This window comes from Diorhabda carinulata, chromosome 4 (assembly GCF_026250575.1).
Source record: "Diorhabda carinulata isolate Delta chromosome 4, icDioCari1.1, whole genome shotgun sequence".
Classification (NCBI taxonomy): domain Eukaryota; kingdom Metazoa; phylum Arthropoda; class Insecta; order Coleoptera; family Chrysomelidae; genus Diorhabda; species Diorhabda carinulata.
Window position 1 is genome coordinate 28947815 of NC_079463.1, and position 18338 is coordinate 28966152.

General features: G+C 30.0%; 2 protein-coding genes across 2 annotated transcripts in view; one reads left to right on the forward strand and one right to left on the reverse strand.

Annotated features, from left to right (window-relative positions):
* Nucleotides 1–36: 36 nt before the first annotated feature.
* LOC130892225 (alanine--tRNA ligase, mitochondrial) lies at nt 37–9873 on the forward strand. The gene is made up of 12 exons (XM_057797473.1): nt 37–355; nt 918–1091; nt 1146–1291; nt 2314–2505; nt 2635–2779; nt 2837–2976; nt 3646–3793; nt 3896–4965; nt 5514–5715; nt 7462–7616; nt 7963–8173; nt 9505–9873. The coding sequence occupies exons 1-12, from the start codon at nt 125–127 to the stop codon at nt 9709–9711; spliced, it is 3021 nt and encodes a 1006-aa protein (XP_057653456.1). The 5' UTR covers nt 37–124; the 3' UTR covers nt 9712–9873.
* LOC130892226 (anoctamin-8) overlaps nt 9862–18338 on the reverse strand; it is a 30289-nt gene continuing 21812 nt past the window's right edge. Inside the window, exon 20 of the transcript XR_009059012.1 lies at nt 9862–17241. The gene's annotated coding sequence lies outside the window, so the exon portion shown is untranslated. The remainder of the gene's footprint in view (nt 17242–18338) is intronic.

Sequence of the window (18338 nt, forward strand, 5' to 3'; positions counted from 1 at the left end):
TGAACGAGACCAGAATACTCAAATGTAAAAGTAGAAGAAAATTTGAATTTCTGTTTTGTCATATCTTAGGTTATTTATCATATTTAAAAAATCATCTCGAAATAAAAACAAAATTATAGTAGAAATGGTACACATGCAGCAAATTAGTCAAATCAACGTAATACCTGTATTAACAACAATTTACTCTTCAAGAAGTTTTTCAAGCTACTGTAATAAACAATTATCCTCCAAATCAATTAGGAAATATTTTTTAGACTTTTTCATAAATGAGAATAATCACAAATATGTAAAATCAAGTCCAGTCGTACCTTATTGTGATCCAACTGTGCCATTTGTAAACGCTGGAATGAACCAGGTAACTTAGGAACTTACAAGTTACATTGCTTGCGCTTCCTTCCCTCTAGATAATATTACATGGAAATGTATAATATCCTGAATACACAGGGCAGATATTATTCCACCAGTTTTATAAATTTGAAGATATAATTCTTCTCATATTTTTCAAAAATTGAGTTTCTAATCAATTTGTTGTGTTTGCTTTCATGGATATGAAAGATACAATTTTATCAGTTCTTAATTATTTATAGTCTTGCTCATTAAAAAGTTTTGCTGTATTTGTTTTGCTAAACAAATATTTTTTATATTTGTTATTATTTCACCAGTTTTAATAATTGGATGTTTAATCAGAACTTTTCATATATCTTTTAAAAACTGAATATCTACTCAATCCATTTGTTGTCTATGCTTGCATGGGCATCAAGGATACAATTTTGTCAGATCTTAGTGATTTATAGTCTTCATGTAGTAAAAAGTTTTCCTCTGTATCTGAATATCAAACTTGATCTGTTGAAAACAAGATATTACTACTAAATCATTTGTAAAATGTATTAAATTTTCATAAACCATTTTATTTGCAGTTTAAAGGAATTTTACTTGGTACTCAAGAACCAAAATACAAAAGAGTTGCAAATTGTCAAAAATGTATAAGAGTAGGAGGAAAACATAATGATCTAAATATTGTGGGAACAGATGGCTATCATCAAACATTTTTTGAAATGCTTGGAAATTGGTCTTTTGGAGATTATTTTAAGGTACTATCTGAAAGAGAAATTATTGTTACAGAAAAATAACTCAGTAAATTACAGCCAGAAGCCTGTAAATTAGCATGGGAGCTTATCACACAAGTCTATAAATTACCAAAGAAAAGACTCTATGTAACATACTTTAAAGGAGATGAAAAGTTGGGTTTAAAGGAAGATTTAGAAACAAAAGAGCTCTGGAAAGAGTTAGGGTATGAATTTTCTAATATTGGATTTTTGAAAACATGTGTCATTAAGGTCATACTATCACTAGATGTACCTTACAACCAAATAATATGGATGCCAAAAAAACTAATATTGTAAACAAGCATAAATTTATGTAAATCCAAATTTTATTAAGAATTCAATGGAATTAATCTCAACAGAGATAAAAAACAAAATACATGAATAGATATTATTTGCACTTGTCTTATTACATAGCAATATTCAGACACTGCTAAGTGAATTCTTGCAGTTTCAACTTAGATTTACAATGCAACACTCACCATGAAACTAACTCTACTGGTTTCTCACAAAAATGTACACATTGTTTATCTGTGCTAAACATTTTATAGGGTTTCATTATTTATGCATAAAAGTACTTACTTAATCCTGAAGCCTTTCTACCATTTCAGGTGTAAGGCATGCTAGAGTTGAGCTCCCTTTTCCACAGCAGTTTCCATACTTTTTCACATCCTGTGTCTTTAATCTTATTTCCTTCCATCTTTTTCCTTGATTTTCCCCTGTCATCTTAATTTCTTCTTTGCAGCTCCTCCTTGGTCTTCCTTTCTTTTTTTTTATAAGTTATGGTTGTAACATGGCCAAACCATTTAATTATCCTTCGATTTTGTTTTGAATTGATTTCAAAAGAAATCTTTAGAACAAAAATAAAAGACAAAACGTCATAATTTAAACCCATTAAATCTGGAGCTTACACGGCAGTGGCCTGGGGCATTTACTGCACATAATATTCACTGCCAATTCCCAGTCTCTAATTACACCATAACAAGCACATTTGTAGACGACACAACTATTCTCTCTACCCACGACGATCCTATACTAAAATCAACATTCACTCTTGGACAGTTGGATTTATACACTCTAACAATTCACAATTTTACAATGTATATTTTAACAAAGCTGGAACAACTTCTATACAATATAGATTCAAATAACATATAGTTACTTATTACTGCAACTTCTATGAAAAATATCTTTTTTTATCCATTTTTAGTGTAAGTGAAGATAGGATATTACCATTTGGTGTGGCAGATAACTTTTGGGAAATGGGCCTTGTTGGACCATGTGGCCCTTGCACTGAAATTCATTATGATCATATTGGTTGTGATAATAGGGCTGAATTTGTAAATAAAGGTCTACATGATCTCATAGAAATATGGAATGTGGTATTCATTCAATACAATAGGTAAGAAGTAAGAATATAGAACAAAAATGGATTGTTTTTTGAGTATCCTTTATACATTAATTAATAATTTCATCAATTTTGAAATAAATATGGTCAGTTAATGAATTAGATTCTTATCCTTATTTTTAGATTACCCGATGGCAGCATAATGCAACTTCCAAAGCAGCATGTAGATACTGGTATGGGTTTTGAAAGAATGACATCAGTACTGCAAGGAAAAATTAGTAATTATGATACCGATAATTTTAAGTATTTAATGGATGCCATAACAAAGGTATTCACATTTTTTTCCATTATGTTTGTTCAAATTATAAAAATATGCCAAAATTAGAATTGTAGGGGTGTGCCAAAATATGAAAGCCTGTTCGGTGAAAAAGATTGGAATGATTTGAATAAATCATATAGAATGTTGGCAGATCACAGTAGGATGATCACTGTTGCACTAGCAGATGGAGTCATACCCGAGGAAAAGTGAGTTTTATTAATTTTTCTATATCATTATTGAGATATGGATAAAATTTGTTCCATTACTACTCAACTTCTTTACTACCACTACATCAACTCACAATTATACTGTTTGATATTTTGAGACTTCAGAAGATCACTGAATTTAATGTAATTGTGGCGTTGGAGGAGGATGAATAAATCTACTATTAGTCTGTATCTTGGTTTTCTATTTGTTGGCTGTATCATTTAGTTATGCTTAGAATCCCACTTCTCACATAAAGGATGTTCAGGTCAGTATGGGGGGTGTGATTGCTAACAAACCAGGGGACATTTGCTTTAGTGCCGTAAATTGAAACCTTTAAATTTTGCTAACTGATTTTGGTTTGGCACATGTTAGTTTCTGATATATTTGAAGAATAAATCAGGAGTAGTTGTCCAAGCATATTTTCTTAGGGAACACCAGCTTTTGGTATTGGAATATAATTCACATTGCTGGTAAGATAATTTAACAGAGAAGTGTCTAGTTTATGTTTTGGTGCCTAGTTTTGGAAATACTTACTTTTTCATTATTGTAGTTTATATAATTTGAAAAAAAGATTTATAAATTTTCTTTGTATACTATTGAATCTATGTTTTTCACTCTATTGAGTTCAGAATTTTTACTTTATTCTTATTTTCTGTTGCTTTTTGTAGTCAAAAACTTAGAAGAATTATGAGGAAAGTATTTATTCTCAGTGAGACTGTATTTAAAAAAGAAACTGGTTTACTTAGAGAATTAACTAATTACATAGCAGAAAATTTGGAATCTGTATATCCAGAAATGAAAAAAAATCTCTCTCAGGTAATAGAAACACTCAAAATCATCCTTCAGCCAAAATGTTTTTAAATTTAGTTTTTGCTTCTCTTGTGATCCTACTTTAATTAACAGCCATTCATATTTTAGATTCATCAAATAATTAATTACGAAGAAGAAGTTTACAAAAATCTACGCCGATCTGCTGCAAAAGATTGGCAGAAATGTATACAGGAAAATCCGAAATTACTAGAACTTGATATTATAGAAATTCATAATTTTGCAAGCGCTTACAGAGATATCACTTCGAGTACTATAAAAGAAATAGATGCCAAAACTGCATTTCGTCTCTACGATACTCATGGTTTAGACGAAGAAAATATTACTAAATTGGCAATAGGACTTAACCTAAAATTTGATGCAAAAGATTTCAAAGATCAATTAGAGTTAGTGAAACTAAATTCAAAGAAGAAAAATTTTACTTATCAGTCAGATATTTATTCCTATCTATCGAATGATGGAGTACCAAAAACAAATGATAGCTACAAATATTCTTACAGAAAGCTTGAAGACTATGGATATTTATTCGAGACAATTCAAACTAGAATCTTGAAGATATTTAAGGATTCTCAAAGTATAGATAGGATCCGTTGTCATGAAAAATGCTCGTTGGTATTAAACAAAACGAATTTTTATACAGAATCCGGAGGCCAAGTATCTGATAAAGGTAAAATATATTTCCATCATGGTATATTTGATGTCGAATCTGTACAAAATTTAAATGGTTACATACTGCATAATGGTGTCTATAGATCGAACAGTTTAAACGAAAATGATATCTTAAAATGTAACTCTATAGGTAAGATCGAAGTAGATCTGCCTTTTAGACTCAATTGTATGAGAAATCATACTTCGGTGCATCTTCTGAATGCAGCTTTAAAGAAAATTAAAACTGCTACATGCCAAAAATCTAGTAAAGTTACAGATTCTTTTCTGAATTTGGATGTTGCAATTTTTGGTGATAAATTATCTAATGATGAAATTCGCCGATTAGAAAAAGACATTGTGAATGTTATTAAGAAAGGTGAAGATGTGAACGTTTACGAGATTGATAGTCAAGATTTATTACAAATGAAGAATGTAACACTAATACCAGGTGAAATTTATCCTGAAAATGGAATAAGGCTTGTTGAAATAAACAACGATGGATTCTTATCAAGGTATACCACAATTTGTTTTTCATTATCACTTTTGATTTTATTTTAATTGGTTATTGCAAAAAATTAAAGTCGAGGAAGCATGAGTTGATAATATTTCTTTTTATCTACTCCACAAACTAATATTTGGCCAGAGTTATTAAATGAGTTTAAAAAAAATCCAAAAATTATCTCACATAGAATTGTAAAAGTTGTTTCACACTTAAAACTTTATATCTTACCTAACTAATTGGAATATTACAAACCAAGTCTTTAAGGATTAAATGTAAATAATCTATTGCCTTTGAAGATGATATCTTCGCACCCCGCATTATACTTTTCATATAATGGTAGTAAATTGTGTGTTCACCAACTGTTCCAGAAATTTTAACGAAAAGAATTCACAATAGGACAATACATACATTATAAATTTTCTTTATAAACTAATTTTAGTTCTTATATAAAGTTCCTTCTAGAATTTTTGATTGCAAAGTAATAACTTGTAGTTTTAAACACTTTCATAATTTTGCATCTTTTATGGTTACATTAGTTGTTTTTTCTATCTGTTTTAGAGAACCTTGTTGTGGCACTCACGTTTTAAATACATCAGATATAGATGATTTTTGTCTAACAAATATTAAATCATTAGGAAGGAGTACTACTTCTCTTACAGCCATTACAGGAGAAAAAGCACGGCGTGCTAAGCAAAATGGTGCTCAGTTATTAGAGCAAATAGAGTCATTTTCCAAACATGTTGATGATAACATGGACAAGGTAATCTACAAATTATTTTTCTTGGGAATTTTGAAATAAAATATATCATCTAGTTTTATTTATTTGCCTTGATTAATTTGTTTTAATCTTCTATTCAATTATCTTAACAAAACCAAGGATAAACATTTACACGGGCATACTAACATTTACCATAAATTTGTTCAGAATTTCATCTTCTACCGTTTTTGTGGCATAAACCTTTTACTCTAGTTTTATTTCAACAGGAATGGTTGTTTCACTGAATTAGATTTGCTGTATAATACATATAGTAAAGTTCCAAAGACACTCCCTTGAGGCATCTGCTTCTTAAAATTCTCTAAGTACATAAATGTTTGTTCTTCCTAAATATACTGTGAATTCAGTGAAATTTATGAATATTTTCTGAATAGGAATCAATTTTTTCCAATTACTACTGTTTTTTTTTGAAAGAAGTATAAATGCTTTAGAAGGATGAGCATGTTGAATTTGCGTTGATCTGTATATTCATTAGAAACTCACTATTCAAGTTGTGAAACTATTTTTTTGTTTTGCGGTTTATTCCAAAAAAATATGGAAAAATTAATGGAGGTACCTTTTTTGTTACAACATTATAATTTTTCCCAGATTTTAAGAATAAAAATTGGACCTAGAAAATTTTTTCATTTTCCAATCAGTGCTTAGGTTATAAAGATATTAGGTAGAACTCTAAATGCGCTAAAATTTATTAATTAGGGTATTTTCTCAATAAAAAAGGCACCGGCATTAATTCTTTCTGGTTTTTTGGAACAAACCGTGAAGAAAAATAAATTGGCTCAAGAGATCTTCAAATATGGTTTTTCAAATAGTTCTGAATGAACAATTTCAACATGCTTATCCCGCTATAACTGTTTAACAATTAAACGGAAAAATAATTCAGTTGTGGCAACACAGCTGAGATGTATAAGCCTATCACTGTATAATAGATTTGGATATTTAGCTGTTAGAAGAGCTATTAAAACAAAATGTTATTTAATATTTTTTGAATTATTTTTAAAATTTCTTCCTATAATTATTCAAATATACCAATAGCATTTTTCATATAATATCATTTATGATATATTTTGTCAAAAATCTTTTTATTTCTACAAATTTAATTTAAAAATTCCTTTTTTCGTGGACTTGACGTACACCTACACGCTATTGTTTTTCTACTTTTGTATAGGATACAATCGTTCATTATACTTGGACCAGTACAATCACCAAAGATTCCAGAATCTTGGTGTAACTAAAATTGTAGCTATTACATCGCTAAGTAGTCTATTCACAAACTCTGCTGACATGGATGGAAATAATGGCAATGAGAAACCAAAGACACAGACCGATGGGTCTACTGGCACTTTTACCAATCAACTGCTCAGTTTAATCAGACGCGTAATTCGACTGGTCTATGGATTTCTAACCGGAATCGGATGGACGATCTTGAATGCCGTTGGTGCATAGAGGAGGAAGAAATTGCAGATTAAGTTATCTGTGAGTGTCCAGCATTCACATGTGTGAGGTTCGAACCTCACCTTACAGTTTACCTAGTCAAGGTGCCTGATTAGCTCTTGTTTTAGGTAATTTCAAGTAAGACCAGACGAGCTTATCAGAAGGTCTATATGAGCAACGGTCCCACTAATCTAATTATGAATAGAAGGACACTTACTTTATTTTTAAACTTAATTTCTTAATAATACAGTATGTTCAAAATTGAAAAAAAACTTCACTATATATTTTGTTTTTTTACAGCTTCCAGTACTTAATAAACTACTAGAAACCCTTAGAAAAAAATTAAGCAGCCCAGAAGAGCCGTTTATGCTTCCATTAATTTATAAAATAGAATGTACAGCTATACTTGATGAGATTAACAAAAGAATCCAGTCTGTCGAAGCGGAATCTTTAAAGTATGGTTTATCAATTTCTTTGTTATTATATTAACAATTTTTTTTAAGAAACCACTTATTCTATCCACTATCTTGTATAGAATATTTTAAATGTTCGAAATTTGTGCTTTTCGGTCATTATACCAGAAACGATTTAGGAATTCTTCAAAATAATACATTATTAATTGACTATTCAAGAACATATCAAAGACTTTTTTCTTCATACGCCAGATTTAACACCACGTGACTTCTGATTCAAAAATAAAAAAATATGTTGATAGGAAAATGTTTAATCGTCATTTTTTATTTCTTTTACTCAGTTTTTAATGAAATAATTCGCCCCATTTATAGTTTTCGTAATTTTTAGCGACTTTATAGAAATAGAAATGAAAAACGCATTAGACACAGGAGTTAAATTAACAAAAAATAATAAAAAATATCTAATCCATTATTTACGAAGTTCTTTGATACTTGAGAAGGTGCCGTTACAAAAAGCGACCAAATTATGCCCCGATTATCCCGTATTGGTAATTTCGTATGCAGACAATACTGTAAAAGCAAGATGTTGTGTTCCAAAGGTAAGTTATGAAGATTTCAAATCGGTTCCTTAAAAATTGTTCTTCTTCTTTCTAACATAAAATGCAGTATATGATTGATGAAAAACCCGAGGAGGAGTCACAAGCATTAGGCAATATGGATTTCAGAAAAAAAAGCAGTACTCTAGGAGCGACAGTTGATTTACCGGAACATGTATCATATAAAATAGACAAAAATCTATACGTGGTGCCAGTGTTCATTGACTTAAAAAGGCTAATATTGTTGATTTTGAGTTATTACTACAAAAGCTTTATAAAATGGGGCTAACAGAGGTGTGCCATAACCTTTTCAAAACATACTCAACTAGGATAAAGCACTATGCAGTTGTATATGATAAACCAGTGATACAAAAACTGTAAATACAGGGGTAGCACAAGGTTCTGTTGATGACACTGTTTTAATACACTTCAGTAAGAAAGAAAGTGAAATTAGAGAAAACATTAATAGTGATATTCTCTACTATGATTGGCTGTATAGTTATAAACTTAAGGTAAATGTTGTGTATGGTAATCCATCAAAAAGCCAAGAGACAGTGTAACCCCATTAATAAACTGAACAACTTAATACTTGAATGACTACAGGAATACAGATACCTAGATCTGGTGATATCTGATAAATTAATGTGGCATGAACATGTATATAATGTGATTGAAAAAATTACTCCATATATTGGACTAATAAAAAGGTGTAACCAACAGCTAAATACTAAAACAAGGTATGTTTTGTACAATAGCTTTATCGAACCCCATCTTCACTATTTAATAGCATGCTGGGGCAATGCAGACCTAAATAGGCTACAGAGATTGCAAAGCAAGTTAATCAAGGTTATATTATCCATCAACTACTATACCCCTAGTGATGCTCTGTATAAGAACCTTCCATTTTTAAAAGTGAGTGAAATAGGGGATTTGACACAAATGAAACTCTTATTTAAAGTGCAAAATGATTTATTAAAAATTAAAAATAAATAAAGACATACATATAACGAGAGAAATAAAGAAAATGTGTGTAATAACTTTCTACGAACATAAAAAAGGTCAATACTCTCTTGTGTATAGTAGCGTACGAGTATATAATACAGTGCCCAAATACCTACTCTACAAATATGTAAAAGACAGTTTGTGTTATATTTTTGTTAATAATCAGTTAATTTTTGTCAAGGCCTCGATGCCAGTTATATAAAACATGGATGACCATATTATTAAGCTACTGCTTGTCCATTGTCAGCAAGTTTTCCCCAGAAGACTAAGTCCAGCATTCTCGCCATCGTTTAGGTGGTCTTCACTGTTATCATATTTGTATTATTTTTTAGAATTTCAAGACTGAGAAATTCAACGCTGAAAAATGGATGAATGAAACTGTAGCTACAGTATTTAGAAGTCGCGTAACCCCCTCTAGAGGTCAGGATGGTACTTTGGTATGTAATATGAAGGCAAAACGAGTACACATTCAAGAATGGGATCCACTTCTTAAAGCCAGTTTACAAAAAGCACAAGAATTCGTTGAGAAACATCTGTAACTAGTTTTTTTTTAAATGATAATTACTTCCAGTGATTTGTTGGTACATATAACCCATTAAGAATAACAGTTTAAAACAAAAGTTATGAAATTCGTGAATATATTAGTTGTTTTCTATCTCGGTTTTGTTTTTGAGAACAATAAAGCTCAATTGGATTTTTAATTACTTTATTTTGTTAAATACAACAAGCTTCAACACTTAATGCGCAACATTAATTATTATTCTATTCGATCAACCAGAAATTCATTTGACAATTGGCTAACCGAAACAAGGCAGGCTTTTTTCACCAATTTTTTATTTCAACACATTCCTTAAACATTAATTGTAATATTCCAATTTTTTTGTATGGCACAAAAGGTGAATAAGATTAAGATCTAGTATCAAATAGCTAGAGACAGAGGAGAATGAAAAAAATTGGAGATCTATATCCAGGAGTAGGTAATGAAGGAAAAGACGCCCTATAAAAAATTTAGGTAGATGTTCTGTTGTTCTGGAAACGAGCAAACAGTTTCAGATACTTGTGAACAATAAAATGATCAAAACCTTTAAAAAAAGTTATCTGGGAATGATGACATAGTTTTTGATCTCATGTGCATATAAAATATGCAGTGCATTCGTTAAAAAATCAACTGCTGCAATGCAAGTGGTTCTAATAAGCTTATTCACGAAGAATAATGAAAAATTAACAACAGAAAATGTTAGTAAAAAGGGAAGAAAGAGAAGATAACAGAACAAAAACTGTGTCAAATGAACGAACAGAAATGTCCTTATCACTGAAAGAAGAAATTACACCTTCGGCTACTTATTTGGCATTGGCCGAAATAATGAAGTATTTTATCATCAGTTTTTTAACAAACCCCTCAAACATAACTTGCAGTTTTTAGGTTAGGAACTGATATCAATAGCTATAAATAAACACGAATAGAAAAAAAGAGGTTAGGCCTACGTCCAGAAATAAATTTTGAAAGTCTTGTAAAGAAAACGCCAAAACAATATTTTTGCGTAGATCGTACTGTTGTAGCTTCTACAATAGTCTTCACCTGATTCTAAGAGGACAAAAGTACAGAATTACCAAGGGCGATGAAAAAAACGAGAGAGAAAGAGAAGATGGCAGAATTAAAATTGTTAACAATGGACGGTGTAACTGATAATTGATGTGAAAGAGATACACTGGAAATTGATTGTTTTTCCTACTACTAAAAGGAAGTATTGGACTACTTGAGGATTTGACATAATACCATAAAAATAGTCTATGGAAAGTTCCTAATGGAAGGTTTTTTGGTGCATTCACAAAGTATATATATGAAGTTTAAATATGCTAGTACAATGAATTTTCCTTTGATTTTAAGGTTTTTCTTACAAAAACTTCATGGTCTTCTAATATTGTCCATAGACTATAATTTGTAAGGAATTTGCTGACATATAGTTTTTTTATTGTATTTTTATTACTAAAGTGTAAACAATAGAACTTAATAGACAATATGGTGACATCGTATACATATTCATATGCACTACCAAGATTCTTTTATTGATGCATACACTAAAACAAATTGAATATAATACTGAAGGTAAAGGTGCAAGGATTAAGGTCTTGTTCAATGCCAACAACATGGAATATCTCAATATGTTATGCATTCTATAAAAGTTACCATATTTTGAGTTTAACGTATATATATAAAAAATATTTATTCATGAGTATCATTTGAGAGACAACTATTTTGCAAAAATAAAACTACTGATTGACTAAATACAGGATATTATGGTGGCTATGAAGCATCTTAAACTAAGTCTCGTTGTGAAACTACAATTATTTTTAAGCAACCTTTATGCTACAAACAATGTTATAAAAAATAAACTTTCCACTAATGTCATTTTCATTCACAACATGCTATGCTGAATTTAATGTAAGACCATTTCTCATTGTTAACATTTTAAATATTCTCAACTTAGCGAAATATATTTGAAATCAATAAAAAACAAGCTGTGTTAATATTATTATTGAATATACAAGGTTGATTCTTATTATCAGACTCCAAGCGAATCGTTTATGAAAAATATCATTTAATGCGTCACCGATTGTGTCATTCGCCATCATTCCGTTCAGTATTCCTCGAGAAAATATTTATTTCATGCAGGATAGAAAAACAATTTTCTCCATAAAAAATATACAACCGAAAGATTCGTAGGCGGAAGCTGGGGCAGATTCCCTAATAGAAACTACAGAACTTTCGTTGAAGGAACAGAACAACCCGAGGACGAATGAAGTTGAACATACATTATTAAGAATTTGGGATGTGTAGTTCCCTACTTTTGGTATGAAGTTTACTTTGTTCTTCTCCATGGCTCTGGTATGTAACCCAGCTCTTGGCTGCTTCTACTGAGGCGGATCAAGTGTGGCAAGATATCCTCCTGTCCCCTATCGAGGAGGGGAGAACCTAATCTAACCTAACCAGTTTTGCAGTTGCTGCAGTTTCTCTCGTAGTTTTGCTATATTCTGCCTGTTGTGTACTGAGGCTTCAGCAAGAGCTGTGCTCTGTCCTCCTCACTCTCCGTGAAGCTGCCATCCGGTAGCCTCAGTGCCACGGTTGTATTGACCTTGCCCTTCGCCAAGACTTTGTGAAGTCTTGAAGTCACAGGTGTAGAGTCAATTTCCTCGCAAAATTTTCTGAAGCTTTGTTGCGTTGCTTTTCTTATTTCTTTGTTGTAGGTAGTGAGTTTTCTGGTGTAACTCTGCCAGTCCCCGGAACACTTTGCTGTGTTAAAGAGATTGCGTGTTTCGGTTCTTAACTTTGACAGATGATCGTTCCACCAGGGAGCATCGCTACCCTTTTTGCTTTTTGTGTTATGATTAATGATTTATAATGTTTACTGAAGTCAATTAAGTAGCTAGGAAGCATGAAAATAAGTCTGGAGGGTTGCAATCACTGTTCAGAAAAATGAAAAAACAATTTCGGTATTTCATCAACACTTTAGCATGAAATTCGGATATTTTTTAAAACTAGGTGGTTGCGTGTAACGTAAAAACCACAAAATATAGGAGCTGCACATCGTATAACAAGGAGAAACTAAAAAGTCGATCGCGTGTTCAATTTTGGATTACTGTAGATGGTATATGACAAAACTGTATCAATGGGTATTAACAATCATGAATTCCTAGTATTTTTAAAGCTTGACCCATATAATATTTTGAGTTATATTACATTTGTCATCAGAGGTAACTGATTCGATTCATACGAGAAATGGTCTTTTGTATATTGTGGTAATGCAGTCTTATAATCTAGTAAGACATCGACAATACACTGCTACTACAAATATTATAAAAAATAATTTAAAACAACCTTATACAACTATCAAAATTTGTGTTTTCACTTAAATCTAAATTCTTTTCAATAACAACAGTTCAATTTGAACAAAAACAGTTATTGCTATTAAATTAATTTACTTAAAATATCCTATAACTATTCATGGCGTAAATAGACCTGATCTATTTTTTTAATGGTAGCGCATCACTAATTCTAACCTACCACTATGTATGCGAATTCATAATTTAGTACTAAAATTCTAATTTCGTAAAAATGTCACTACTTTACAAAATATATTTAAAACTAATATTTAGTAAAATTTCCCAAACAATAAAAAAATCGTGTCAGTTGCTTTCAAGGTATTCTTATTTTAATTCTCAACTCTGAATTCTAAACATACAAAAAAAGATAAACAGCAAATATATACCTAATCATATTATTTTGGAATTTGATCCTAAAAAACAGAACTAATTATATTCTCAAGAAAATACGAAATACTTAAAATCCCTGCCCTAAAAATTGAATGGACAAAAACTTTTCCTGTCAAAGGAAGCTAAATACTAGTTTCCATGGAAAAGGGATGTGTTTTCATGTGAAAGGGATAATAAAAAAAGGAATCAACACTTTCTATACCTTATAAGATGTTTGTGAAAAAAGTTTAGAGAGGACAATATTTAGAGTAAAAGAATTCTGAATAATATTGATAAAACAGAAGCAAAAAGAATAAAGGGAATATTAGATTACAACACAAACTGTATAATTACAAAAACTAGCTTCAAGGGAAAAATATAAATTCCTACAAGAGATGAATTAATGGGATGAAAACCCATTATAAAAAATAAAGAAATTTCATTCTTTACAGATGGTTAGGAAATTAAAAATGGAATAGAAGCCGCTGTGTTTTTAAAAATCGTACAAACTGAAAGCTGGATGTGCTCTTCCAGCAAAAGGAGGGTGACATCTAAAAACATGCGGGTAGGGCTGATGACTAAGTCATAGAAAAATATATATTGCCAGATAACAACTAAGATTGCGACCTCGGCGAAGAAACAATAAACTTCTTATACTTTTCGTGATATCAGTGTTAGTATAGATGAGGAATCTGATTAACATATAAATATCTATTGAAAGTATGATAACATACATTTATTTTTAACTAACAATGTTTCATATTCCTTAAAACTGCCTTATAAAACAAATTTTATCACTATACAAAAGTGTCACTGTATACTGGTGTTAAATAAGTCTGTGAAATGTTAATTTATGAGATTTAATGTAATAATTGTAGGGTTGGAATGCTTGTTATCAACTAGTTAATGTTTTGAAAGGGTATGTTCATCCCTGGTGATTTCTACTTGTTATTACTTCAAGAGAGTTCTTTTTTTTATCCAAATAGAACCGTACAAACACCAGTTCGATATTTTCTTTGATTACACTTTTATATTGCTAGAAAATGATATTCAAATCCAATTTCAATATAACAAAACTTGTACATTTTTTGTATTATTAAGGCTTTTGTACAATACATAGATTTTGTTCGGATTATCTGAAAAATTTTATTACTGCAACAATTTGTATTCGTAATTGTATACATTTTTGTAAAGTAGTGTTTGCTGCTGCTTATAATACTAAATAAAATCTGTGCGACTATTTTCAAATATCAGTCTAAGCAACATTAATAACCCTATCACTAAAATAATAAGTCAACTAAATTTTATGATTATTTTTGAAATATATATATATATATATATATATATATATATATATATATATATATATATATATATATATTAGTCCTTCTTTAATCAGGCCGTGCGCTACTCCGGGGCTTCCAGTAATCCGTATATATTTTGCATTTTCAAGTCGCCTTTAAGTTTGAGTGGAAATTTTAAATTAAAAACATGATCTACAAGAACAAGAAAAAACTTATTTTATATAATAAAATTATGAGGAAGGAATACTTTCTAGTCAGTTAAGAAGGTTGAATAAGTTCAAGAAGTGGTTTGAAATTGCGCGACAAACTGATTTGTAATGTGGATGCGGTAGTAGCTTACTTGAAAATTTTCAAAAATGTGACTTTCACAAACTATGGACCAAAATATCATTCAAACGATCCAGATGCATTATAAAAAAATGAGTTTTATCAAAAGACAGCAATTAAAACATTATCCCGATTCTCAAAGAAACAAATTAAAATATGTTGTTTTTTCTTGTTGTTGTTATAGGACAGACTAGAAAAAACCTTGGTTTGCTCATGGGGTAAGTTATGGCCCGATATGAAGATTGCAAGAACGCCTACAAACTCAATTGAGCGGTGGTGAAGTGTTAACAACCGAGGTCGTTTCAGAAATACTCACCGGTGATGCTCAGGAGAAACTTTGGATGACGAAATTGTAGATGCTATTGAAGTAGTAGCGGAAGAGAAGCCGTAAGCAACATTATCGCTGTTTATGAAGACGATCAGTCACAATACCAATCTTCTCTTAAAACTAAAAGATATTTTTTCCGCTAGAGTTCATTACAAATATTTACTTATCTGATATCTGCCGGACTAGCGAGGGACTACTGCATTTAATTCAAGCATCAAATAAATAAATAAATAGTGGTAGATCGTGATTTAGTATGTTATTTTTCAACAATTATCCAAAAAATGTAAAACGTAAGTTTGAGGTTGTCTTTAAATAGATAACCAAAAAGAAATTGACAATTTGTATAACAACAATGTTGGCTTACTCTGAAGAGTAGATGTCCACTGGCAACTGATTCTTCTGTTAAGACATATTAATTAACTTAGAAAGGTCACATTCCTTTTATTAATGATACAGGAAGACTTTTTCAGTCGTTATTGAACTATTCAATTTAAGTTGTTTGTAAAGATTAATATGGCGTTGCCAACTGAAGATCTGATTTTCCATTTAACATTTTATGGATTCATTGTATTTCAAACTTTCCTTTCTAGAACATTAGTACTTGGAAAATATTATCTTTACACACTTTTGGAGAAAGTTGCAGTTTAATTGATTATATGTACTTTACATTTTTAATATTTCAAAATATATTGTTGTCGAAATAAGATTATAATACAGTGTCTCTACTCAAATCAATCCATTATTAGTTTTAGATGGAAAAAATATTCATAAAAATGCTTATCATTATTATTAAATATTATATTTGACGATTTTATTTCGGGTTTTAGGTCATTAAGAGTTTTTTACCTTATATATATTTATACAGCGGCTAAAGACCCCTTGTGGTGTTGCGTTTTCTAGATACATTTTCTGGGGAATACCTATCCCTGTCATTTCAATTATTCATTTTTCCTCATAGAAGCCTGTCTTTTTTTTCTTTTCATAAAACGATTCCTACAATTAATAAACAAAAAGTTTTCAAATTTGAGTAGAGATACTACACGGATGTCTCAAATTGTGAATGGAACAATCTGCATAATATTAGACATATAAAATGATATCGAATTGTTTGGAATATGACATTAATATTTAAAAAGTTACAAAAAAATAACAGAGACTTCATGATTCGGTAAACAACAAATTCATATAAGAAATTTGAGGAAAAAAATTTAAAATGTGGCTTTAGCTATTCATTGAGTATACAAGATTGATTATTAAATTTAAGGGTTATAGAGTGAATTATATATAGTTGATGTTTTTGGTATGATGGTAAATGAAGAAGAAGAAAAGGATTATAAATCAAGAAAAATGCCAAAATATTGAAATTATAAAATGTTTGGTAAGCAAAATGAAGAAAGTGGGGCAAAATTAATAAAAACAGCATAAAAACCTATATGTAGAAACTGATTAAAAGAACTTGATACAAATAGAAACGGAAGTATTATGGTAAAAACCAACAAAGTGCAACTGGTATAATTACCACAATAGATTCTTCAGTACTCTCATGTTATCTCCTTCTCTATTCCCAATTCCCATAAAATCCCAGCGAATGCTGCTTCCAACAACTTTCAAAAAGAATTAGTTTCTTTTAAATCTAACTCTTCTCAATTTTTTTGTAGACCAATGTTATTTTTTGAAAAAGTTTGCTCCTTTAAATGCTAGTGAATAAGTTAACAGTACTTGAGAGCCCGTTGAGGCTATAAGTAACCAAATTAAGATCGGGTGGCAAAATAATAGAGAAAGACAAATGCCCCACAGAAAAAATCAAGAGGAGTAAGATCCGAGACCTAGCTGGCCCACCTCGACCTATCCAGTTCTGTCTATAAATACAATTTCAATTTTAAATTTTTAATGTCCCGCTTGGTTGAAGACTAATTTTTAACATAATTTTTGTTTAGAAAACGCTACTTTATTAGACCTAAACTGTTTTCAAATACAATTTTAAAATTAGAGGAAAAAGTTTATCTGACTCAGTGTGAAACAAGCGCAAGATAAATGTGGTTATTACTTTTCGACCTAGAGTTAGTGAACCCTCCGAGTAACGGTATGTCTTATGGCTAGATATTCTTAATGATGAGATATAGCATGTTAAGTACGGTAAACATATTCTGGAACGCATCAGCACTGGACGTCATCAACCCCTATAACCTTAAATTTTTTTACGAAGAGAAGTTCTATAAAAAATTGATAGGCGTTTTCAATCAGCACAGTTACCTGACAGGTGAACCAAAAGATTAAAATATATTTTAATCTTTTGTGTTTGACATATGAGGGTAAATATATATATATATATATATATATATATATATATATTGTTATGGTATGAATATATCCAAAATAAATTATTAAATAATAATAAGATATAAATAAAGCAATAAGTTCAGTTTTGTTATTCGGTTACTTAGAGCAGTTTATCACAATAAAATAAATAACATTCTTTATATTAAGTTTTGACCAACACTATAATCTAAATTATTATTTAATTTTGACAAATCCTGTATATTCAAAGAATTTAATCCATAAATTGACAGATAAAACAGGAGCACCAACTTCAAAAATTTGTGTGACATACCAACATAAATTTTAAGGTTATAAATGATAAAATATAAAAATTTTGACAACTGCAATGATAAAATTAATAACATAGGAATGAAATAAATACAACAAAGAAATTATAGAATAATATTATTTGAATAAAGTCACAATAATTTAAAAATTTAGAAATGACAATTTAGTAACTAACTTTTAAAATAAATATCATTGGTTAAAAAAAAAAAAAAGTTTGTTTAAAAAAAAAAGAATGAAGAGAAAAATCAACAACGAGACATTTTTTTGGCAAGAGAAAAAAGAGTAAAATAATTTTAATTGAAATTTAAAAAAAATTAAAATCTTGATAAAAAAGGCATAAAATATTCAA